This window comes from Elephas maximus, chromosome 10 (genome assembly GCF_024166365.1).
Source record: "Elephas maximus indicus isolate mEleMax1 chromosome 10, mEleMax1 primary haplotype, whole genome shotgun sequence".
NCBI classification, from domain to species: domain Eukaryota; kingdom Metazoa; phylum Chordata; class Mammalia; order Proboscidea; family Elephantidae; genus Elephas; species Elephas maximus.
The window spans coordinates 118,986,409-119,010,052 of NC_064828.1; the positions used below are offsets into that span (position 1 = coordinate 118,986,409).

Sequence of the window (23,644 nt, forward strand, 5' to 3'; positions counted from 1 at the left end):
GTAGCCACTCATTCTTTGTCGTTGTTGTAAATATATCTGTCACACAAATTTTGCCAATTTAACCTTTTACAGGTGTACAACTTACTGACAGAACAATAATTAGCTGTGTAGCCCTGCCCTTAATCAATGCGATTTGCACATGCGTGATGTCAGAATGAAGAGGTTAAAAGTCAGTGCCTGACCCAAGCCCATGACTGACTGACCTCCTGCTATCCCTTCTAAGAGAAGCGGCCTGGCCCCAGCAGAGGGGCTGGCACTCAGGGCTCTCTCAGGAACTTGAGCTGAGAAAAGGAAACAAAATTTGAGGAACGCTGAGAGGCTGCCCTAAGGGGCAATTGAGGCCACATGGACAAGACCAGGGTCACCCAAAGTTGAGGGGCTGCAGAGCAAAGACGCAGAGGAGAGGCAGGGGACTGATGTCCCAGGCTGGGGCTAGAGCCTGCTGCAGCCTCCTTTCTGCAGCCCACCTGTCTGGAGGTAAGGGAGTGGTCAAGGTCCTGGAGGCAGAACCACTGCCCGAGGACAGAGCTAGCTTCTCAGCAGTGAGGCTGGGCACACAGTCAGTGCTTACTCGCCAGGTAGGGCAAGCCTAAGTAGGAACCTCAGGCCACACATCCCTGGAGACAGAGGAGGAGTGGGATTTGGGTCCAGTTGACAGCAGGCAGGGAGTCCCCATGTGCTGAAGGAAGGACAGCAGGGATGTCCAGGGCAGCTCAGAAGAAGCAGGCCTGGGTGGAAAGCAGCTTGGTGCCAGGGCTGGCATGGGGCCGAGAAGCACCTGAGCACCTTGTAACTGCCACGTTGGAATGACAGGGCAGCTCCCAGTGACTGGCACGCCTGAGGGCTGCCTGGCCTGAGGTCCTTCCCTCACAGGTCAGTATTCCCTGGTTAAATGAAACCCCAGCTGGCTGCCCCCACCCCTGATTCAGCTGCCCTGGGGGAGCCCTCGCACAGCCTCCTTGCCCCAGGCAGAGTGGCCACTCTGAGCCCAACTCACACTCCATCCCTCCCCCAGCCAGCACGCCATATGCCCCATTCTGCCTCTATTCTCCTTTCCCATGCCCAGCTTCAACCCTACTTCTTCAGGAAAGCCCTCCCTGACCACCTTGCCTCTCTTCTCTGCTCCACTTACAAACTGCCAGAACTCAACTGTGACACTTGTCACACTGCGGAGCAGCTGCCAGTGACCATGACTGCCCTCCGGTTAGCTGGTACCAGAGCTGGCTTCTGCCTATATAATATGCCCCACTCGCAGACTGCCATGGGAAAGGGGGTGTCTGATGAACGACAGATGGATGGGTGGGTGGGTGGGTGGATGGGTGGATGGGTGGATGGGTGGATGGGTGGATGGGTGGATGGGTGGATGGGTGGATGGGTGGATGGGTGGATGGGTGGATGGATGGATGGATGGATGGATGGATGGATGGATGGATGGATGGATGGATGGATGGATGGATGGATGGATGGATGGATGGATGGATGGATGGATGGATATCATTCACGTTACCTGATGAATCATTGGCATGGGGAGGGGGGAGGGCGGAGTGACTTTCCCTGCACCCATCATGCTGTTCCAGGTGGACAGCGGCCCCCAGCATTCTGTAGGCCTTGCCCCCTCCTTGGGCATGCTTGCACTGACTTTATTCTGCAGCTGCATCAGAGGTTGTCTCAGGGCACCCAGCTGGATGCATGTTTCAAAAGGAAAAGGATTTAAAAGCATTCTGGGTGCTCAGCCTGGCAAAGGAAATGAAACCCAGGGCCGTGTTGTTGCTTGGGGTCGCTGGGTGGGCCCACAGTGGACTCCTGCTACTGCACTCAGGGGTGTCCTGGCCCTGCACCACGAGTTACACATGGCGCTGGGGAGCCTTCTCTCCTGGAAGCACCCACGCCTCCTGCCTCCCCCCAGCAGAGCTCCATCTGGCAGCCAAAGCCTCTCTCGTTCTACTTCTTGTTCCCACTTCCCAGCAGAGCTCCTGGTGAGCTCTCTGCAGGCCCAAAGGGTGTGCAGGGCGGGGTGCTGTGTTGTCGCGGGTGGACGTGCCCCACTGTGTGTATTGGGACCTGGGGGCAGTCACGTGTTGGTGTACCAGTGTGTGCTTGCATGTCCTTGTGTTTGGGTGTGTGCGTCCTTGTGTGTCCTTGTGTGCACCCCAGCTCTCAGGACAGGCCGCAGGACAGGAGCTCCCCGGTGGGCCCTGGCTTCCAGAAGGGCTTCCCGAAGTCAGACAGGCCATCTGTGCCGGGCAGTGGCTGCAGGAGGCAAGTTTCTGAGGCTGGGTCAGTCCTCCCGGCAACAGCAGGGACAGGAAAAAACAAGCTCCAAGTGGGGCAGGGTGGAAGGGTGGAGTCTGGCAGCCAGGGAGGAGGGCCCCTGCATGTCTCAGAAAATCAGCAGGTGAGGCGTGTGGGCCAGACAAGGCTGAGACTCACGGTCCAGTACAGGGTGGGCCCCAGCCCTGCCACTGCCTGGGGGGAAGGCCCCTGAGACCCGTACCATATCCACACCCTGCCAGACCTCTGACCCCAGCTGTCCACCACACACACACTCACACATACATATTCACACTCATGCATACGCACACACTCATGCATACCCTGACACACGCACACACTTTCGCACACACTCACACACTCACGCACACACACAGACACATATACAGACCACAGTCACCTATGCACAGACTCACACATGCACACAGACACACATGCACACACAGACTCCTCGGGCCCCAAGAACTTCTCCAGCCTCTGCCCTACTGACCCAAGTACACCCACCAGGGACACTCTGCTGGCCTGAGGTGGCTGACCCAGCCCTCAGGGTCCAGCTTGGGTGCCTCCTCCATCAGCTTGGACTGTGGCCCTCTGTCCCTGGGCCACCTGGCCGTAGCAAGAAAACAAGTGAGAAGGCCTGGACAGGTGCTGGCCCTGGGGTGTTTGGCCTGGCCTCCTCCCTGCCTCCTGTCATTCATCTTCACGCCTGACTCTGCCACAGAAGAGCCTGGAAAGCGGGCTAAAATACAGGTCCTGGGGCACACATCAGCCTTCACCGAACCAATGCTTGGCCCAGGTGTGAGGGCTGGTGGGGGCGTCCTGAACACAGCTCTAAGGACAGAAGGCTGGAAGGTCACACTCCACCTTTCTCTCGCATTCCTCCACCTGATGGGTCAACAAAACACACCCACTGACCACAGCTGGTGCCCATATAGGCAGAGGTGAATCAGCCCTGCCTAAGCCCACCTTCAGATGGCTGGCAGGACGCTAGTTGGGACCTGGGAGAGGCTGAAGCCCAGGATAGGGCCCCATCTGCTCTGAGGTTGGGGAGGGGCAAGGAGTGGTGGGGAGTGGCCACTTGGTGCATTCCAAGAATGGCCAGCCTGCTGTCCAGGGCAGCCCTACGTTCACACTTCTGAGGGCTGGGGTGTCCAAGGGCGGTGAGTCATGCTGCCGTGGCTGGCTCCAGGCTCAGCTGCACTCAGGGGCCACTCCTGGACTGGGGCCGGTCCGAGGAGACTCCTGGCCTGGGCAGGCTCCCGGTGAGCCTCAGGCGAGTTCCTGGCAGGAGTGCACAGGGTGGCCATCGCAGACTCCCCCACACACCACAGGCACACTGAGGCTCGAGAAACACGCACTGGCACCAGACTGAAGGCTGGCCCAAGGCCAAGATGCCACCTGGACCCGGTGTGAAGGGTCAGAGCGCCCTTTCCCGGGCCCCAGCCCCTCCCCATGAATCCACCAACCCACCCACCATGTCTCCCCAAACTCCCCTGTGGCAGGCTGTCAACAGAGCTTTGTCAGAAGACAGAACCAGAGTGGACAGCTTCTATTCATGTTTCTTCATCTGACCCTTAGGACAACCTTTAAGGCACTTTCTGTTCCATTTTACAGTTGTGGAAACTGAGGCAGGGTAACGTCCAAACTGAGGTCCTGGGGAAGGGAGCTGTGTCTCCCCCAATCAGAATGGGGCTCAACAGAGGCCTGCCTGCCTCCACCCTGCTCCCCAAGCCACCATGCCACCCTCACCCCCACCCAGGCAGGTTCAATCTGCTTCCTGAGGCGCTGACTGAGAGTTGGCTGTCAGGAGGGACCTCCACACACTGGGGCCTGGTTCCCTCCATCCAAGCAGCCAGGTTTCCTGAGCTTACACTGGGCAATGTGCGGGACAATGTGGGGACGCGAGCAGGAGGGTTTCCCAGACTGGCAGCAGAGATGGGGCAGGACAGGAAGAAGGGGCAGCAGAGGGCCCCCACCACCCTCTGTCTGCTGGGGAGGGGCAGCGCAGCCCAAAGCCCAGGCTTCCCAGAGCCCACTGAGACCCCATCCGGGTCCCGGACGCTGCTGGGAGGAGCTGACACAGACTGGCTTGGTTGGTGGGGACCCTGTCCACCCAGAAGACAGACCGAAAGATCAGCCGCCATGAGGGACCCCGAGAGGTGGGAACCGGATCTGGCAGCCTGGGACAGCGTGTCTCGTGAAGGGTACAGGGCACAGGGAGGCCCGTCACACCTGCCGGACTTCGGGGCCCCAAAAAGGTGATCCTGTCCGAGGCTGGCTCGCTGCCAGTGGGGGGACCTGGAGTAGGTGTCGGGACAGTGGGGGGGGGGCAGGTAGAGCGCAGGGAGAGGAGGAAGCACGGTGAGATCTGGGGTGGGGGGATGGCTTCCAGACGTTTCCCACACCCCGCTCCAGTGCCCTGTCCACGCTGGGTGGTTTAGGAACGTGGGAAACCCCTTAACATTTCCCAGCCTCCGGCCAAAGCGGGCGGGGCCACCCCCGGGCGCGCCCGGCCCCACGTGGGCCTCCCGGCGGGGAGGGCGGAGCTGAAGGGAGAGGAGGTGGCACCGCGCCCCGCCCCGCCCGCTGCCGCCGGGAGCTGAAGCTCGAGCCCCAGTCCCAGCCCCGAGCCAGAGCCCCAGCCCGGGACCGAGCCCCAGCCAGAGCCCCAAGCCCGGGACCGAGCCAGAGCCCCAGCCGGAGCCCCAGCCCGAGCCGTGCGGAGCGCCGGGTACCGCAGCCCCCGCCCCGCGCACAGCGCCGCCGCGCCCCCGCTCTCCGGCCGCCGCCCCTGCCCGGTAAGTCCGCCTCTGGGCCGACCAGGAGCCCCGGGGGAAACTGAGTCCGGGCGGGTGAGCGCGGACGGGGCTGGGGCGGGGGGCGCGGGGTGGCTGCGGGCGGGGACCCCGGTTCCCAGGCAGGGATCCCAGGCCGCCCTGCGCCCCGCCGGCTGCGCGCCCCGCCCGCGGGTGTTGAGCAGAGGGGCGGCCTGGCCGGAAGAGCTCCCGTGCTCCCGCCTCGCGGCTGCGGCATCCTGGGCATGAATCAGCCGCAGTTGGGAAAATAAACTTCGGCTTCGGGTCCGTGGCCCGGTGGCGCCCTGCCCAGGACGCTGGGTCTCGAGCTGCCCGCGCGCAGGTGGGCGCACAGGGTTTGCTGGTTGGAAAGAGCCTGGCGAGGCCTGGGGACCGAGCCCCCCACCTTGCTCTGTTTCTTCTGTGTGGGGCTGGCAGGCCAGGGGCAGGGGAACGCCGGCACCAACTCCACCTGTGGACCCCCTTCCTGGGGTGACCCAAGGAGTGATCAGGACCCCAGATAGGGGTCTTGGGGTGTGAAGCTGTGCGTCCTCTCAGCCCCCCAGCTGCCTGTCTGCCTGGCCTTCTGCAGCCGATTGGCCCAGGGCCCCAGACTGACGGTCCTAGGCCTCCACTGAAACCAGTGTTTGGGCCCCACCCCTGCCAGATAGGCCAGGAGTCAGAGTGTCAAAGATAGCTGTGACCCCGCCTGGGGCAGAAACCACAACTGGCCATAGGTCAGGCCCACCCAGGAAGAGCTGACCCCCTTCCACCAGCCCTGCCGGGCTCCCTCCACAGTGCGGCCTGGGCAGGATCCTGCGCTCCTGGCCTCAGTTTCCCCATCTGTGCTGAGGGGTGGGGACAGTGGCTCAGGACTGGATGCAGCAGTGGCTGTTTCCCACCTCCCTATCGCCCTACCAGGGCGGGGACCTAGAGCAGGTGCCCTAAACCCCTCGGGGGGACACCTGAGATGTGGGGGGCGGCACCTGAGGCAGGGGCCCTCAGGGGGCAGATGTTGCAGCGGCTAGCAGAGCAAAACTCAGCATTTGGTTCTAGTCCCGAGTCTGGAGTGTCACACCACCCCAGCCCCACCAGGTCCACAGCGACATCTGCTTAAAAAGCCATGTTGGCACAGAAGCCCCTCCTGGGGCCAGGTGGGTGCCAACCAGTGCCCAGGCCCTGCCCCCCCACCCCCGAGACTGGACCAAGGACGTCACAGCAGAGAATGGGGTGAGGTGACCAGGTGTCCTCGGGCTGAGGGCTTGGCTCCTTCCCAGGAGGGTCCCCTGAGCAGCAGGGATTAACGTCAGGTGAGGGCCCCCTCTTTGTGGAGGTGCTGACAGGCTGTCGGAGCTAATTGTGAGCACCCCGCATTCCGGGACCTGGGAGTCCTGCTTTAAATAGATTCCTGTCTCCTTCCGTCAAAGTGATTTGTCTTCCAGGGCTGCAGTTAGTGGGGTCGGGGCTGTGGGAGGGGTGGATGGTAGCTAGGGAGTGATGGGGTGGGGGCGAGCCCAAAGTGGGTACTGCCTGGGAGTGCCAGGCACCGTGCACCTGGCCTGGTGCAGGCCCTTGGCCTGGTGCAAGCCCTCAACTTGGGCTCTGCGCAGGGATGCTGGGGCTCCTGAGGTAAGCACTAACGCCAGGCCCTTTGGAGTGCCCAGAGGAGGAAGTGGGAAGTGAAGCGCCCCCCATAGTCTGAGGGGTGGGGCCTGACTCCTCCCGCACTGGGGTCTTGCACACAGCAGGTGCCTAATGTGTGCATGGCTTATGGCCCAGTGGGCAGGGCCATCCAGGAAAGGCCTCCTGCCTGTTGCAGGAGAGCAGAGGGTAGCGTGTCTGGGGAAGACAAGGCAGGACGGCTGGGAGGCTTGGGGGCTTGGGAGGCAGGAGCCAGGCCTGGGGGTGCCAAGGACAAGGACAAGGAGGCAGGTCTCAACCTGGTGCTAAGGAGGTGGTGTATGGGGGGGCTCCCCATTACTGCAGTTGTGAGAACAGGGTCCAGCCACAGAGCTTCCTGTTAGGGAGCCCCCACCTCCCCAACCGTTGCGAGGAGGGTGCTGCCCACGCTGAACATCCCACAGCGGAGTCCTGAGACAGTGTGGGTCAGCCCCGCAGCTGGGTGGCCACGTGGTGGTCTGGAAGGTTCTTCAGTGGTAATCTCCTCTCCAGGCAGGCAGGCCGGAGGCTTGTCTTCCTTTTACAGCTCTTAAAAGGGGTGTGATTGCACAGGGAACTGAGACTGGGGAGTGTCGCTCAGGTCTCCGCTCAGCTGGGGAAGGGTCAGCTCCCGAGAGCGGCACCCGAGCCTGCCTCGACCACAGCGCCCTGAACGGTCTGTGTATTGGATGAGTGAATGAGTGAAGGAATGAATGCGGGAACCAGCCAGCACATGCCCATGAGCCCCTACCCTGTGCAGTGTGGACCCTGCAGTTAGCATCCATTGTACAGATGAGGAAACTGAGGCACAAAACCGTTTGGTCATAGAACCAGCATTGCTCATTCTTGTGGGTGGCGTCTATAAAGTTCATACTGTGTGTTGGGGACTCCGTGGTGGTGCAAACAGTTACCATGCTCGGCTGCTAACTAAAAGGGTGGATGTTTGAGTCTACCCGGAGGTACCTTGGAAGAAAGCCCCCGTGACCTACTTCCCAAAACTCAGCCACTGAAAACCCTGTGGAGCACAGTCGTACCCTGGCACGCGCGGGGGGCCCAGGGGGCAGCTTGGTGACAGCTGGTTGGTCACTGAGTGTGTGGGCCACACCCAGCCCACGCTGGGCAAACAGAAGGCTCTGGACTTGGGGCTCAGGATTAGAGCCATCGTTAGCACATAGCTGTGGGTGCAGCAGGCAGGTAGGTGGGCATCTCTGCCAGGCCAGCCTCGTGGTGCAGGAACTGGGGAAGCAGGCACCGGGCCCAGAACAGGACGGCTCTGTCCCTGTCAGGCAGCTGGAGCTGGGGCTCAGAGTAGGGAGGGCCATGCGCCCAGCCACCCTCAGCACACACATGGCTGCCCGCAGGCCTCCTGTCCTGGGCCCTGGATTGGTAGGGGGCACCTCAGCCTGGGAGGGGTCACTGAAGTGAAGGCCCCTTCTCAGCACCATCTAGGACAGAAAAGCCATGTGCTCAGTGAGGGCCACGGCCACTTCCCCCGTGCACCACTCTCCCGCCAGCCCCTCCCTCACTCCTACAGCTTTCCCAGCTGCACCCCTCTTGGAGAAGTGAGGGATCCAGAGAGAGACAAGTGGGCTTTGCCCAGCCTTTGAGCTCTCAGCCCCAGCCCCTCTCTCTCAGAAAGAATTCCCCACCCCACCTTCCTGTCCATGCAGAATGGTGAGGGGACACGGGGGCAAGGGGGGCACGGATCCCACAGACAAATAGGGGTACAGGCCTCAATGGCTGGGAGGACAGCCAGGACACAAACTTGGGTCCAGCTCTTTGCCTCCCATTTTGTAGATGGGGCTATTGGTCTGGGAGCATTGAGGCCTAACCCAGGACACAGTGGGTCAGGGGAGGGAAGGGTGCCAGGCACCCGGCTCTAGCTGGACACAGTGTGGGTGGTCTGGCCCCTGGCTGCTGGCCAAGAAGGTTCCTGCTTTGCCTCTGAGCCCCCACTCAGCTGCGGTGGGCTGAGCCCAGCCCCTCACTGTAACACCTTCCCCCAGCATGGACACAGCCAGATGGGGGAGCCCTGGACAGGTGGGAGGGGACAAATGTGGTGCCGTGCCAGGGCTGCAGCTCTGCCGCTTGTCATGGGGACAGCGGGTCCCCGGGACGTGGCCTTGGTCTCCCCATCTGTGCAGGGTCCCCAGGACATGGCCTCGGTCTCCCCATCTGTGTAGGGTCCCTGGACATGTCCTCGGTCTCCCCATCTGTGTGGGGTCGCCAGGACGTGGCCTTGGTCTCCACATCTGTGCGGGGTCCCCGGGACATGGCCTCAGTCTCCTCATCTGTGCGGGGTCCCCGGGACGTGGCCTCAGTCTCCCCATCTGTGCGGGGTCCCCGGGACGTGGCCTCGGTCTCCCCATCTGTGTAGGGTCCCTGGACATGGCCTCGGTCTCCCCATCTGTGCGGGGTCGCCAGGACGTGGCCTCAGTCTCCCCGTCTGTGCGGGGTCCCTGGGGTGTGGCCTCAGTCTCTCCGTGCAGATCCCAGGATGTGGCCTTGGTGTGCAGCCACCCCATTCTGTCCCTGTGTCCTGTTCCCACTGCAAGCACTGCTCAGCACTGTCACCTGCGCACAACAGGGGGACAGACATCTGCTCTTCACCTGAGATGCAGGGCACAGGGGCTGCCTCCCCAACCTGTCTATGCCCCCATCTCTGCCTCCTCCCAATCCTCCTGGGGCAGCAGGAGCACGCACCCAAGCACACACACGCACATACACGAACATGCACATGAACATGCACACACATGTAGGTGCACACAGGTGCCCACATATATGCACATACATGCACACACCCACAGATGTGAGCGGCCCAAGAATGGTAGCTCCTTGGAAGCCTGATCTGACCTGCCTGCTGTGGGCTCCACCTGCCCATCTGGGTACCCCCGTCCCCTGGCTAGTGCTTCCATGCCCAGGGCCCCCCACTCCGCCTTGCTGAGGCTGCCAGGGGAGAGGAGAGCAGGCTTGGCAGGCAGGGTGGCCAGCTGCAGGAGTGACAGACAGGGTGGTGGGCAGGATAGCAGAGCAGAGGCCAGATGGGAGGCACATCCTTCGGGGGAGGTGAGGGAGTGGGAGCTGGGGGGGGGCTGGCAGAGGTGCAGGGCCAGGTAGGTCAGCCAGCCCAGAGCCAGAGCACTCTGTGCATTTCAGCGTCCACAACAGGGCCTGGCTTTCCCAGGGGCCACCTGGGGGGGGGGGGGGCGCGGGCAGGGAATCCACAGGCCCAGTGCCCTTGGCATCCCAGCGAGGAATGCCACACAGCAGTTTGTGCCGACACTGCTGATCTGGCTGGCCCAGTCGGGCCTGACGGGCTTCCTGGCACTGGCAGCCTGGAGCTGAGGGTGCGGGGGCTGGGGTGGTGACAGGCACAGCACTTTACACGTGGTCATGGGGCCAGGTGGTGCTCAGCCGGCTGTGGGGTTGGCACTGAGCTGCTGTCCCCACTTGTACCCAGAACCAGGGCCCGGGGTTCTGTGGTTGCCCACGGGCACATGGCTGGTCAGCGGCGGAACCAGGCTCATTGAGGTCTCTGGGTCAGAACTGACTCCAACCCTCTCAGGGGTCTCAGCCAGGGCTGAAGGCCAAGTACCCGCCCCCCCAGGAACTGGCTGCAGCCCCTGGCACTGCCAGGACAAACAGGCAGTGGCCTCCCCCTGCCTTCAATCTGCCTTTGTTCTCCCTCTCCTGGGAAGCATCCTCAGAGTGGGACCCAGTGGGGGCAGGGACCACTGGGGCCTGACTTGGGGCAGCCATCGGCAGCCCTTGTGTCCCAGGCAGGGGGGTGACACCAAGGCCCAGAGGACACATGGCAACCTGGAACTGACCCCGGTGTCCCAGCTGGACAGCCTGCCCCAGCCAGCCCCCGAGTGGGGTGGCCTCCCCACCCACTGTCTGGACCTGTCCAAATTTGAGGGGCCTATGCAGCCCCAAGACGGACCTGGGTGTCCCAGCCCCAGGAGGGGCTGCTGAGGGGATCCTGGGGCTTCGGGTCCCACCTCCAGGACTAGCATGAGCCTGTGCTGAGGGCCCCACTGCTGGGAGAGGCCTCTTCTGGAAACAGCATGGGGAGGGGGCCTCCTGGAGGGGGAGAGAACCCAGGCAGAGGGGACTGTGGTGCACCTGAGGTCCTGTGCAGCTGCCTCCCTGCCCTCTACTGCCCAGCAAAACCCCGGGGGACACTGCAGCGGGGGGCTGGCCTGCGGTGACCCACCCTGGTCCCAGTGCTGCTGTCTGCCTGCTCCCTGTGGGGCCCAGCAAGTCCCCTTCCCTCCGTCGCCCCAACACCAACATCACGGCGTCTCCAAACCTGGGCCCCACTACACGTTGCTGTCTGATTGCCTGAGTTCAGCCACGTGAGACAAGGGGCCAGCACCGCAGCACCGCAGGGCAGGTGGGGCAGGGGACGGAGATCCAGACCCCAGACCAGAACCCGAGAATGTCAGAGGTGGCCAGGCCCTTGCTCTTTGTGCAGGGAGGGCCCTCAGGTGGCAGGGCAGGGCCAGCACAAGTGGAAGGGAAAGCCCCGGCTTACTGGCAAGAGCACCTCCTTTCTTCCTGCCGGCCCCTACTCTGAGCATCCGAGTGAGCTGATCCACTTGGGGAGGGACTTGGAGACCACCCCCACTGATTCACGGAAACCCAGGCATACACACAGCACACCCCAACCCCCACACTGCTCCAACAAGCATTTCTTGTCTGCCTGAGTCCACCCTGCACTCCTTTGTGGCTTCCTGAGGTAACCTCTTCATCTCCCTGGAGGGCAGGTCTGTAAGGGATCCAGCGAGCACGAATGCCCCGGGGGACACAGTGAGCCAAGCCCTGGCCTGACCCCAATGACCAGCAGTCCCCTGCCCCCCAGCTGAGCCAGTGCTAAGGGTGCCTGCAGACCCCAGGGCCTTGGCAACCCAGCCGCCAGCCTCTGTCCATTGGCAGGAGGGCTCCCAGCTTCACCCTCTGCTCCCTGGTTCCCTAAGCAGGTGGCGGGACCCCTCGGAGCCACAGCTCCCTGCATCAGATGGGGTTGGTCTTAGTCATTTTATGCTTTCTTTTTTTCTAATTATGAAAATGACGGTATTCATCCCACCTTCCAGATGCAGCTGCTGTTACAGGCCAGGCCCGTCATGCTTTCTGGGGTTGAGATCACAGTGGTGTGACTTGGTGTCCTGTCCCACCGATCTGCTGTGAGCATCTTGGGTGTCACCAGCCTCCCGGAAGGCGACTTGTGTGCTGGCCACGGCAGCCCACCCTGCCATTACTGGACACACAGCGCTCCTGATGGGGCTGTGACTCGGGCTCCTGTCGTTCCCCTCTCCAGGGCCTGGTGGGGAAGATGGTAGACATACTGGTGGCCCAAGAGAAGATTCTTGGAGGCGGGCAATAGAGGGGCCACAGGAGGGCAGGCTCAGTTCCAGTCCCTCCCACACACAGGGCCTGGGCTCCCCAGGACTCTGCAGCTGCCAGGACGGCGGTCCTGGAAATCCAAGGGTTGCCAGGCAGTGGAAAAATCTGGGTTTACAGAGAAGCTAAAAATACATTGTGGCAGCCCCTGCCTCCTGGTTCCGGAATCCTGCTTCTGCCATTTTATCCACCCACCCCGTGGAACACAAGCTCACGCCTTTGCACCCCACCCTTGCTGGTACTAGGCCCAGGAGCACCCCAGTCTGAGGCTGGCAGGGCCACCTCCAAGCTGCCTCCCACCCCAGTAGCCGGTCCCCTCACAGGTACCCCTGAGCCCACCCTGTGTCTGCCCAGGCCCTGCCTGTGCCTGGGGGTCTCCAGAACCCCTTGGCCCCTGGCATCCCTTGTAGGGGTCAGGGTACAGAAAGCAGCACCCCCAGCATGCCAGGCTCAAGGCTCAGCTCCCTCCCACCGTGGAGGGCCCGGGCCTTCAGGTGGGCCCCCTACCCTCCCAACATGGACTCTCCTAACAGTGGGGCCTGTACCAGAAAAGGTCCCCAAATGTGTCTATAGGATCCTCGGGCACAGTGGAACTGGCTGAGAAGCTGGGACCCGGGCCCCACACCTGGACTCCCACGAGGTGGTGACTGGTCATGCCCATTTAATGGATGCAGACACTGAGGCCCAGAGAGGTTAGATGACCCCCACAGTGTGACTCTTCATCTGCCCCCACGCCCAGCACGGGGCCTCCGGGCAGCAGTCTCAGCTCTGGGTGCTCTTTCTGGCCCAGTTTCTCTGCACAGCAGGGGTCGGTGCTGATGGATTCTGCAGTGTAGGAGACTCAGTTTTTCCCCCCAGCACCACACACCACACACACTCAGCTCAACGGACGTCCGCCAGGCTGGGGGCGGTGGCTTCCCTTGAGTCAGCGCAGCTGCCTGGGCATGTGGGCGCCCAGATGGTGCTGCCAGCTTCCCGGGCCAGGCCGCCCAGGTGCGGGCGGGGGGCCAAGGAGCCCCCGGGAGGTGGCCCAGGCCCTCCTTCCCAGCTCCCAGGGCAGACCCCCAAGCAGGAGCACGTTGGAGGGGAGGCAGGGCCCTGCCCAGCGGATCCCAGGTAACCAGTAGAAGAAAGCGTGCTAAAGGGAGGCGTTGGTGGTGGGATGCAGCCCTGGAATCTCCTCGGTAAAATGTCTCTGCCCGCATGGCTCCATCGGTACAGGCAGGGCAGACTGCTGGGGGCTGATAGGACACGTCTTCTCGACAGACTGGGTCCCTGCGGAGCTTCAGAGGGTCCGCTCTGCTGCAGGCGCGGGCTGCAAGGAAACTCAGAGGCGAATTCTTGCGTTCCCGGCCCCGCGCCCACGGGCGCCACGCCCAGGTCGGGCGCCACGCCCAGGTCGGGCCGCCCACTTGAGGCCGAGCCCCGCCAGTCCCGCCAGCTCCGGGCGCCTGTGGGGGAGGTCGGGGACGGCTGGTGGAGCCTGAGGGGGCGGTGTTGAAAACAGCCAGTTTCCTGAAGGCCCGCTTGTACCACCCGGTGCTGGTTGGGTTCCGTTCTGTGCCACTGCCTCCGCCACTGTGTGCTGTCACCGCAGACGAGGACAGACAGGAGCCTGCCCTGAGCACAGGCTCACAGGGCGCTGAGCTGTACGGGGACCAGGAAGTGCTTTCCCCAGAGCCGTGGCTAGCCTGTCAGTAAATGCTGGTTCCCTGCTGTGCCCCGGCAGAGCGGTGGAGCATTTCCGCAAAGATGTCCCTGCTCCAGGGCCTGAGCATCAGGGGAGAAAAGCTGGGCACCCTGCTTCAGCTGCTCTGCCACCAGCCCAGCTCCCCTTCCCGGCTAGAGCCTCCCTGCCTGGATCCACAGCCCCCAGCAGGACCCCAGACAGTGCGTGGAGGGCCTGACTGACCTGTGCAGCCAGCCCCAGGACCGGGAGCTTGGTGCCCAGGGCCTACTGAGCAACGATGCCCCTGGAGATTGGGGTCTTCCAGGGGAGCAAGCCCTTGGCCTGGGCCGTGGGGGTGGGCAGCGCCAGAAGGGGACCAGCCGTGTGGATCAGCAGGCCTCGCTGTGTGGTGGGCTCTCCTGGGAACTGCGGAACGGAAGCCCGGGGATATCAATCGCCTTTGAAAGGAAGGTTGCTTTCCGGCACCGAGGGGCTCTGGGGTGCTTGGCTGGAGAGGACACTTTGGATGCAGATGTCTGGCCTGGGAGAGCTCTCGCTCTGGCCACTCAGCCTGTGCCAAGGGGGCAGCACTCGGGCCAGAAAAGGCAGGGCTTGAGGAAGGGTGGGTCAGTCCCAGTGCCTCTTTAAGCAGCAGCACCCAGGTGGGCGGGAGTGTGTGCACAGCTCCATCTGCCTCCTCTTCATGGTGGTGAGAGGGCTTTGGGGGCCTGAGGCTGCCTAGGAGGGGCCAGGACCTCAGCTGGCATCTGGGCACTCAGCGGGCAGCAAGGATGAGGAACCAGGAGAGTGCTGGAAGCAGCGTGAGGCAGAGCCTGGAGTGGGTGCACAGAGGTGGCCGGAAGGTCTTGCGAATCTGGGTGAGTGAGGGCTGGCCCAGAGGTCCAGGCTCCGGGAAGGTCACTTACGGTCAGGAGGGTGGAGGGGAGGGCTCCAGGCTCTCGGCCCAACAGGGCCCAGCAGGGGGACCCAGGGTGCCGGACCCCCTAGACCTGTTGCTGCTCAGTGGATTCTGACTCATAGTGACCCTATAGGACAGAGTAGACCTGCCCCATAGGGTCCCATGGCTGTGATCTTCACAGAAGCAGAGCAGCTGGTGGGTTCGAACCACAGACCTTTCAGTTAGCAGCTAAGCACTTTAACTACTGTGTCACCAGGGCTCCTTGGGCCCCCTGGGGAGGGCTGCTTATATGCTCAGACATCCCCCTCACTGACCACGGGGCCTTTAGGATGCTCTGAGCAGCAGCCTGATTCAGGAGGAGGAAATGAGGAAACAGGGATGACGAGCCCAGTGACCTGGCCAGAGCAAGGTCTAAACCTAGATCAGAGCCCTGTCTTTCCACCCGTCAGGCCCCCTCCCTGGAAGGACCCTGCTGGCCGCTCAGGGCACTGGACATAAGGCAGGGCTGGGCTCCCTGGCGTGGACCCACTGCAGATACAGAAGATGCCACCAAGATGCCCTGTGACTTATTCTCAGTTGGGCAGCCTGGGGAGGGGGCCAGGAATGTCAGGAAGGATGTCCCAAGGCCCTCACCCAGGGCAAAGAGCAGGCGGGGCCTCCAAGGGCAAGAACAAGGGTACTGGGGGCCGGGAGACAGGCGGTGGGCAGGCGCCTGGGTTCTCAGCCACTGTCTCCTTTGTGACCTCAGATGGTGCCTCTGGCCCTAGACCCCCTACTCTGGAGCCACCACGAGGGTTCCAGTCATGGCCCTGTGGTTGTGTGACCTTGGACAGGTGACCTGGCTTTCCGGGTTCTGCCTCTGTTTCCCCGCCTGTCAAGTGGGGGTGTGAGGCGCCTGCCTTGCAGGGTGGCTCTAGTGGTGAGGATTTGGCGGGGAGCACTGGGACCTGGCCTGTGCACCACACAAAAGGAAGCCATGTCCTTGCCAGGCCTCCCCCAGGGCCCCACGCAGTGTTCCCAGACGCTAAATATAAGACCCAAGCCATACATGGTCACAGGAGAGCCTGGGAGCCCCTGACCTTTGAGGCCATCCCCAGGGGCTGCGGTTGGGGACAGTGTCCTGGCCTGCAGGGGCCCTGGATGTAGCCAGTACAGTCGACCTTGCTTCAAGCCAGGGCCCCGGGAGAGGGGCCTAGACAACAACAGAAGCGAAGCCTCCATCCCAGGCTGAAGGCAGCCCTGGCTGCGCAGTCAGCACCCTCCCCCCCCCCGCCTTGGTCACACACCCTGTGCCCTCCATGCACCACCACACCCCTCCTCCCTGCAGCTGGATGTCCCACCCCGCAAAGGCGTTTGTTGGGATGCTCTGGGCCAGGCCCCCGCCCTCTGGGGCTGTTCTCTTGGAGGGGCTGTGATGACTTGGGTAGTACTCCGAGCAGGGAGGGGCTGGGGACATCAGTCCACCACCCACCCCGAGGTGGACAAACCAAGGTCCAGAGAAGGCTGGGCCTGCAGGGATCCCCCCGACAGGCCCTGGTCTCACCCCGTGACTCACCCCGCCTCAGCCTTCCATCTGGGAGTGGGCCAGCATTCTTGAGGCTGTGGGCAGCCCCAGGAAAGGCCCAGCGCTAACCCCTCCAACTGGGCTCACGGGGGCAGGAGGGGTGGCCTGAGGTCTCAGAGAACACCCTGCTTCCTGCAGCGTCACCTCAGGCCTGTGGTGTCCGTGTGCAGTGTAACTGTCCGAGGCCCCAGGCTCTGCAGGCAGCGCCACGTCCTGTCTTCGGGGACGTAGGAGCTCCAGCTCGGCACTGGGAGCCTGGCCTTCCTTCTGACCTGGTCCTCCTCTCGGGGCTCCAAGTCCTCCAGCAGAGGGCTGGCACTGGGCCTCAGGGGCTCGTGGGCAGTGGGGATGCCCCTGCCTGCCTCCTGGGGTTGCCGTGGTGAACGAGTTGAGAGTGGGTGTAAAGAGCCCCGCGCGGGGGGAAACCAGTCGCTCGAGTGCTCCACAGCGTTTTCAGGAACTGGATTTTCAGAAGTAGATTGCCAGGCCTTCCTTCTGAGGTGCCTCTGGGTGGATTTCAACCTCCAACCTTTTGGTTAGCAGCCAAGCATGTTCACCGTTTGTACCACTCAGGGACAGGACAACCCCGTGGAAAATGGCCTTGGCGTGAGCCGGAAGCATTTTTAAACCCTGCTTTGCAGTTGGGGAAACTGAGGCAGGGGAAACCAAGTGAACCAAGCTTCACTTGCTGCCTGGAGGCGTTGGGCCTGCGCGCTGCCCTCCGGGCTGATTGCTCTGTCTCCTCTGGCCCTGCAGTTGGGCAAGATGTCGGTGAAGGAAGGCGCCCAGCGCAGGTGGACAACACTCAAGGAGAAGCTGGGGCCGCAGGACTCGGACCCCACCGAGGCCAACCTGGAGAATGCAGACCCCGAGCTGTGTATCCGGCTGCTCCAGATGCCCTCGGTCGTCAACTACTCGGGCCTGCGCAAGCGCCTGGAGAGCAGTGACGGCGGCTGGATGGTGCAGTTCCTGGAGCAGAGCGGCCTGGACCTGCTGCTGGAGGCCCTGGCGCGGCTGTCGGGCCGCGGTGTGGCGCGCATCGCGGACGCACTGCTGCAGCTCACCTGCATCAGCTGCGTGCGTGCCGTCATGAACTCGCGCCAGGGCATAGAGTACATCCTCAGCAACCAGGGCTACGTGCGCCAGCTCTCCCAGGGTAAGCAGGCAGCCTGCAGACTGACCTCAGTACCACGGGGGTCAACTGCAGGTGGGACAGGCGACAAGGGGGCCGCAGGGCAGAGGAGGAGTGAGCTCAGCCCAGGGCAGACAGGGAAGACTGCCTGGAGGAGGCACCCTCTTCCCCGAGTACCACCACTCATCTGTCTTCCAGCCTGAGACCTCACGTACCCTTGAACCCTCTGCTCCTCCCTCCAGCTGCACCTCATTCTCCCCCTGACCTGTGACTGCCTGGCCTTCCCGCCCCATGGACCCCACCTCCTCCCTGGTCCCTGCAGTCTTGACCCCCAGTCCCTTGTCCATGCCATGGTGACTAGAGTCACCTTGGGTCAAAATCACAACTTTACCTGGGTCACCCCACCCTCTAGAGCCAGCCCACATCAGTGGACAGTATTGTCCTCGAGCTTCCGGGCACCTTCCCCAGCACCCCCTCCTGCCTGCCGCCCACTTTGGCCCTTGCCCACCTCTTGCCCAGCTGCTCTATGCCTTCATGTGTCTGACAAAGTCCTGCTCATCCTTTAAGTGCCACTCACTGCCACCTCCTCCAAGAAGCCTCCCCCAGGCCGTGCTCAGAGTCCCTGGCACCCTCTGCATCCCGAGCCCTTGGGAGAGACCCCAAGAGGGCCCATGGTGGGCAGTGGTCCCTGTGTGTCCCCTCTCCACTGGGCTGTGAGGCCCCCAGGGGGGATGAGCAATGATGGATGGGGGCAAGAGAGTGAGCCAGAGGCTGCCTCATTTCTCAGTCCCAGGGTCGGATGCATGCCCCATAGCTCAGGCAAGGCTGTGGCCTTCGGCAGAGCCCTTTGAGTCTTGTTCTCAGAAGCACCAGCCAGGAGACACCCCCAAACTGCCCCAGCTCAGGGAGCAGATGGAACACGGGGCTTGTAGGACAAGGTATTCAGGCTGGGACTGTCACAGTGGCAGTGCTGCTCGGGTTAGAGGAGAGGCGTGGGCTTAAACCCAGGGTGTGTGCTCATGTGGGACATGGCCCAAGCCAGTGGAGGGGAGGTGCTGAGCCAGCGGACACTGGGGTGGCTGGGGCAGCCCCTGCCTCCGCACCTTCCCTGCAGGTGTTTGCTCTGTGGTCTGGAGGCCCTGCCCTGGTGTGAAGAGTGCAGGGTGCAGAGCACCCCCTGGCGTCTGCCTGCCAGGCTGATGGGTGGGGCATTCAGACCAGGAGGCAGGTGGCTGCGGGAGCCAGCAGTGTAGGGACAGTGGGGCTGGTCGCAGCACATGGCCAGCAGAGGCTTCTGCTCCTCCCAGCTCTGGACACATCCAACGTGATGGTCAAGAAGCAGGTGTTTGAGCTGCTGGCTGCCCTGTGCATCTACTCGCCCGAGGGTCACACCCTCACCCTGGACGCCCTGGACCACTACAAGGTGAGCACAGCAGGGGAGGGATGCGGGGGCCAGCTGGGGACACAGGCTGACCCGGAGGTCCCCCCAGGCAGTGCACAGCCAGCAGTACCGCTTCAGTGTCATCATGAGTGAGCTCGCTAACAGTGACAATGTCCCCTACGTGGTCACCCTGCTTAGCGTTATCAACGCTCTCATCCTCGGCCCTGAGGACCTCCGAACCCGCAGCCAGCTTCGGAACGAGTTTGTCGGTAACTGCCCACCAGCCGGTGTCCACCCGCCAAGCCCTTCCCAAGTGCCTGCAAAGGCCAGGCTGAGGGTCTGCGCCAGCCCCTCTCACCACATCCTGCCGGGACGGGGGAGCACAGCAAACCCTTCCACCCCACCCTGCGCCCCACCTACTCCTCCTGGTGGCCACGGGGCCTTAGACTCGGGACGTGAGCCGTGGAGGGCCCTCAGCTGACAAGCTGGCCAGGCAGTGAGGGGCAGGGGTCTGACCCGATCCCAGCACTGCTGGTTCTGAGTGCCACTGAGTGAGACCCCTGTGTCCCTCTTCGAGGTGGGGACCTGGGCCAGGTATCCCTGCACATGCCCCACCCCAGGCTCGGTGAGATGGAGGGGGTGGGAGGTCAAGGGGAGATGCTGTCCAGGGGCCACCTCCCGCCCACTGACCACCATCCTCCCCAGGGCTGAAGCTGCTGGACGTCCTGACCAGGCTGCGGTGAGTTTCCGTTTCACCCTGCCCACGCCCACCTGCTGCCCCCAAAGCCCACCCACCTTTGCCTTGGGGCCAGTGCCTGCTCCTAGCAGCAGCTCCTGAGGAGCAGGGATGGAGCTTCCCACAGTAGCCACAGGCCCAGATGCTGGCCACCCACTTGGTGGGTTGCAGAGGCCACCAGATACAGACAGGAAGCCCCATCAAAGGCAGATTTCAGATACGGTGAATTTTTTTTTTTTTTTTTTTACTATAACTATCTGCCAATTGGAAACCCAGGTGGCGTAGTGGTTAAGTGCTACAGCTGCTAACCAAAGGCTTGGCAGTTCGAATCCGCCAGGCACTCCTTGGAAACTTTATGGGGCAGTTCTACTCTGTCCTATAGGGTCACTATGAGTCAGAATCAACTCGACGGCACCGGGTCTGGTCTGGTCTATCTGCCAATTATTGCTTAAAAAAATAATAAATAAACCCATTACCATCAAATCAATTCCAACTCATAGCGACCCTATTACATAAATCGTACTTAAACTTAAAAATTATTCATTGTTTATCTGAAATTTGCATTTATTTTGATATTCTCTATTTTTATTTGCTAACTGCCCTCCCCCATCAGAAACCCGCACAGCTGAGAATGTATCCTGGGCCTCAAGGAGAACACAGTCCAGGGGGCCCCTTCCCAGCCCCACTCCAAGGAGGTTAGCTGGGAGGAGGAGCCCCAGCTGGTGTGTCGGGTGGTGAACTGGCCTCAGAGAAGTCTGCTGAGGGCCAGAGCCCAGTCAGGGGCTGAGAAGGGTCACTGACTGCCTGCTTGGCACTGAGTTGGCTCAGGGCTCGGCTCATTTGTCAGGCTGAGGTGATGGGAAGGTCCCACGCCCAGTGATCCCTCAAGCCCTGCCTCCTTAGGCCAGCAGCTTCGCCCCACTCTGTGGCCACAGGGGAACTACCTTGAGCGTGGTCTTTGTGCCCTCTTCCAACTCCCAGAAAAGGGCCTTTCCTCCCCTGGGCAGCAGCTCTGCTGTCCATCCCTGCCCTCCATGCTGGCCTCAATGTGAATACTTGCTCTGCCCCATCCCAAGGGCTAGGGGAGCTGCCAGGCGGCCCGTGGGCAGGCTGCCAGGGTGTGAGGCTCAAGCCTGTGAGTCTGCCACCTTCTCAGGCCAGAGAGGCTCACTCAGATAAACCATGGTTGCTCCCTGGTTACAGCGGCCAAGTGTTGGCCATGGGGCCCGGCCACAGGGCCTGACCACAGAGTTCAGCCATGTGTCAGCCATGGAGCCTAAACACAGGGCCTCACCACAGAGCTCAGTCACGTCAGCCCTGGGTCCAGCCACAGAGCTCAGCCATGTGTTGGCCGTGAAGCCCGGCCACAGGGCCCAGCCACAGGGCTCAACCATATGTCAGCCAGAGGGCCCAGCCACAGGGCCTCACCAGAGACCTCGACCATCTGTCAGCCACAGGGCTCCGCCACGTGTCAGCCACAGAGCTCAGCCATCTGTCAGCCACAGGACCCAGCTACAGGGCTCAGCCACACACGTTGGCCACAGAGCTCAGCCATGTGTTTGCCATGGAGCCCAGCCATAGGGACCAGCCACAGAGCTCAGCCATTTGTCAGCCACAGGACCCAGCTACAGGGCTCAGCCACACGTTGGCCACAGAACTCAGCCATGTGTTGGCCATGCAGCCCAGCCACAGGGACCAGCCACAGAGCTCAGCCATCTGTCAGCCAGAGGGCCCAGCCACAGGGCCTCACCAGAGAGCTCAGCCATCTGTCAGCCACAGGGCTCCACCACGTGTCGGCCACAGAGCTCAGCCATCTGTCAGCCACAGGACCCAGCTACAGGGCTCAGCCATGCACATGTTGGCCACAGAGCTCAGCCATGTGTTGGCCGTGGAGCCCGGCCACAGGGACCAGCCACAGAGCTCAGCCATTTGTCAGCCACAGGACCCATCTACAGGGCTCAGCTACATGTTGGCCCACAGGGCCTGACCACAGAACTCAGTCATGTCAGCCCTGGGCCCAGCCAGAAGACCCTCTCGGGGTTCTTACCTTGTCCAATAGGAGCCAACACCCCGCCATGGCCTCGCTGCCCTGCTATGCACCTGCCTCGTGGGCGGGTGAGGCGGGGACAGCAGGCTTAGCCCACCCGGCTTAGCCCACCCGGCCCTCCTTCTCAGGGACACAGAGGATGCTGACCTGCTGATCCAGCTGGAGGCCTTCGAGGAGTCCAAGGCTGAGGATGAGGAGGAGCTGCTCCGGGCAGGCGGTGGGGTCGACATGAGCAGCCACCAGGAGGTCTTCGCCTCCCTATTCCACAAGGTGGGCCTGGGGGGCTGTGGCCTCAAGTCTAGGGCTCAGGAACAGCCCCTCCTCTGCCCAGCAGACCTCCACCACAACCAGGGCAGCAGTGCCAGTTTTATGGCACAGTCCCTGGAGCAGCAAGGGATGGGGGACTGGACTGAGTGCAGCCCAGAGCTGTCGGGGGGCTGGGGTGTCCCCAGGACTGGAGAACAGTGTTCCAGTGGCCAGAGGCAGCCACACTGGTCAGAGGGCCAGTCAGCACTAGGGATCTCAAGACTGAGTGAGAAACCAGAGGCCAAGTTCAAGTCCAGCTCAAGCCCTTGCTTCACAGAGCCCAGTGGCTCTCACTCAGGAGCCGTTCTGCCCGCCAGGGGTCGCGTGACAGCATCTGGAGGCGTTTTAGGTCATCACAGCTGGGCAGGGCTGCTACTGGCGTTGAGTGGGTGGAAACCAGGGATGCTGCTAAACACACACAGAATGATACAGACCCTGTGTATCCAGAAGCCCTGGTTCTACCTCTCTGAGCCTCCACTTTGTCACCAGGGCTCTCTTGAGGCACAGAGTGCGTGGATGTCCCTGGTGGACAGGCCACAGTGTCAGTCCTCCCCCAGGGGAGGGGACAGCCCCTGACCTGTGTCCCCCTCGGCCTGCTCAGGTGAGCTGCTCACCAGTGTCTGCCCAGCTGCTGTCGGTACTTCAGGGCCTCCTGCACCTGGAGCCCACCTGCCGCTCCAGCCAGCTGCTCTGGGAGGCACTGGAAAGCCTGGTCAACCGGGCCGTACTCCTGGCCAGTGATGGTGAGCAGGGTGGGGGCAGGCTCTGGGGTCTCAGACCGTGGGAGGGATCTCAGACCATGGGGATCCTGTCCTCCATTGCCCCCAGTGCCCTCTGCCCTGACCCCGTCTGCCTGTCCACAGCCCAGGAATGCACCCTGGAGGAGGTGATGGAGAGGCTCCTGTCTACCAAGGGGCGACCCCGGCCTCGCCCCCTGGACTGGGCCCACAAGAGCGTCCAGGCTGACCTGGGCCTGCATCAGATGGGCAGCTGCCCCCAGAACTCAAGTGCCCCAAAGGTGGACCCGGAGGGCCAGTGGCCAGCAGCAGCAGCCCCCACCTACCTGCAGGACACTAAGGCCTTGAGCACAAGTGGGGGTGCAGCTCTGCAGCAGACAGCTCTGGAGCCGCGGCCACCCACCCCACCACCACCGCCGCCTCTGCCACCCCCCCTACCAAGCCTGGGGGCCACGCCTCCCCCTCCGCCACCTCCACCTCCGCCGCCTCCGCCACTGCCACCCCCGCCAGGCCTGGGGGCCACATCTCTCTCTCTACCACCCCCGCCACCCCTGCCAGGCCTGGCGACATCGTTTCCCCTACCCCCTCCAGCACCCCCACTACCTGGCCTCTCTGGACCTCCCCCTCCACCACCCCTACCACTCCAGGGCATGGGGGGCCCCCCTCCACCCCCACCCCTGCCAGGCTTTCCCATGACCGCCATCCCACCGGCAGCAGATGGCGTGGAGGAGGTCATTGTGGTCCAGGTGGACCACGGCCTGGGCTCGGCCTGGGTGCCTAGGCACCGGCAGGTGAACCCGCCCACACTGCGTATGAAGAAGCTCAACTGGCAGAAGCTGCCGTCCAACGTGGCCCAGGGTGAGCTGCTGAGACCCCAGGTCCCGCAGGAGCTCCTCTCCGCACAGGGCTCTGGGCTGCGCTGGGGGAGTGGCGGGTGGTGCTGCACAGGCTGTGTGTGCCCACCGGTCCATGTGCCAGGGTGGCCAGCCCAGCCCTGGGCTCAGCTCCACTGTGGTCGGGGCCAC

At 62.7% G+C, this 23,644-nt stretch overlaps 1 protein-coding gene across 8 annotated transcripts in view; it reads left to right on the forward strand.

Moving 5' to 3' along the window:
* Positions 1-4,802: 4,802 nt before the first annotated feature.
* Positions 4,803-23,644, forward strand: part of INF2 (inverted formin 2) — a 32,023-nt gene continuing 13,181 nt past the window's right edge. For 4 of the 8 annotated variants that reach the window (XR_007518857.1, XM_049897422.1, XM_049897427.1 and 1 more), the window contains exons 1-8: positions 13,257-14,675; positions 17,037-17,436; positions 18,720-18,835; positions 18,903-19,062; positions 19,499-19,532; positions 21,705-21,846; positions 22,484-22,625; positions 22,746-23,477. Coding sequence is in view for 7 of the 8 variants with exons in the window: in XM_049897422.1 (XP_049753379.1) it covers positions 14,589-14,675; positions 17,037-17,436; positions 18,720-18,835; positions 18,903-19,062; positions 19,499-19,532; positions 21,705-21,846; positions 22,484-22,625; positions 22,746-23,477 (1,813 nt within the window). In the remaining variant the exon portion in view is untranslated. The other 4 variants (XM_049897423.1, XM_049897426.1, XM_049897425.1 and 1 more) reach the window with 4 other exon arrangements.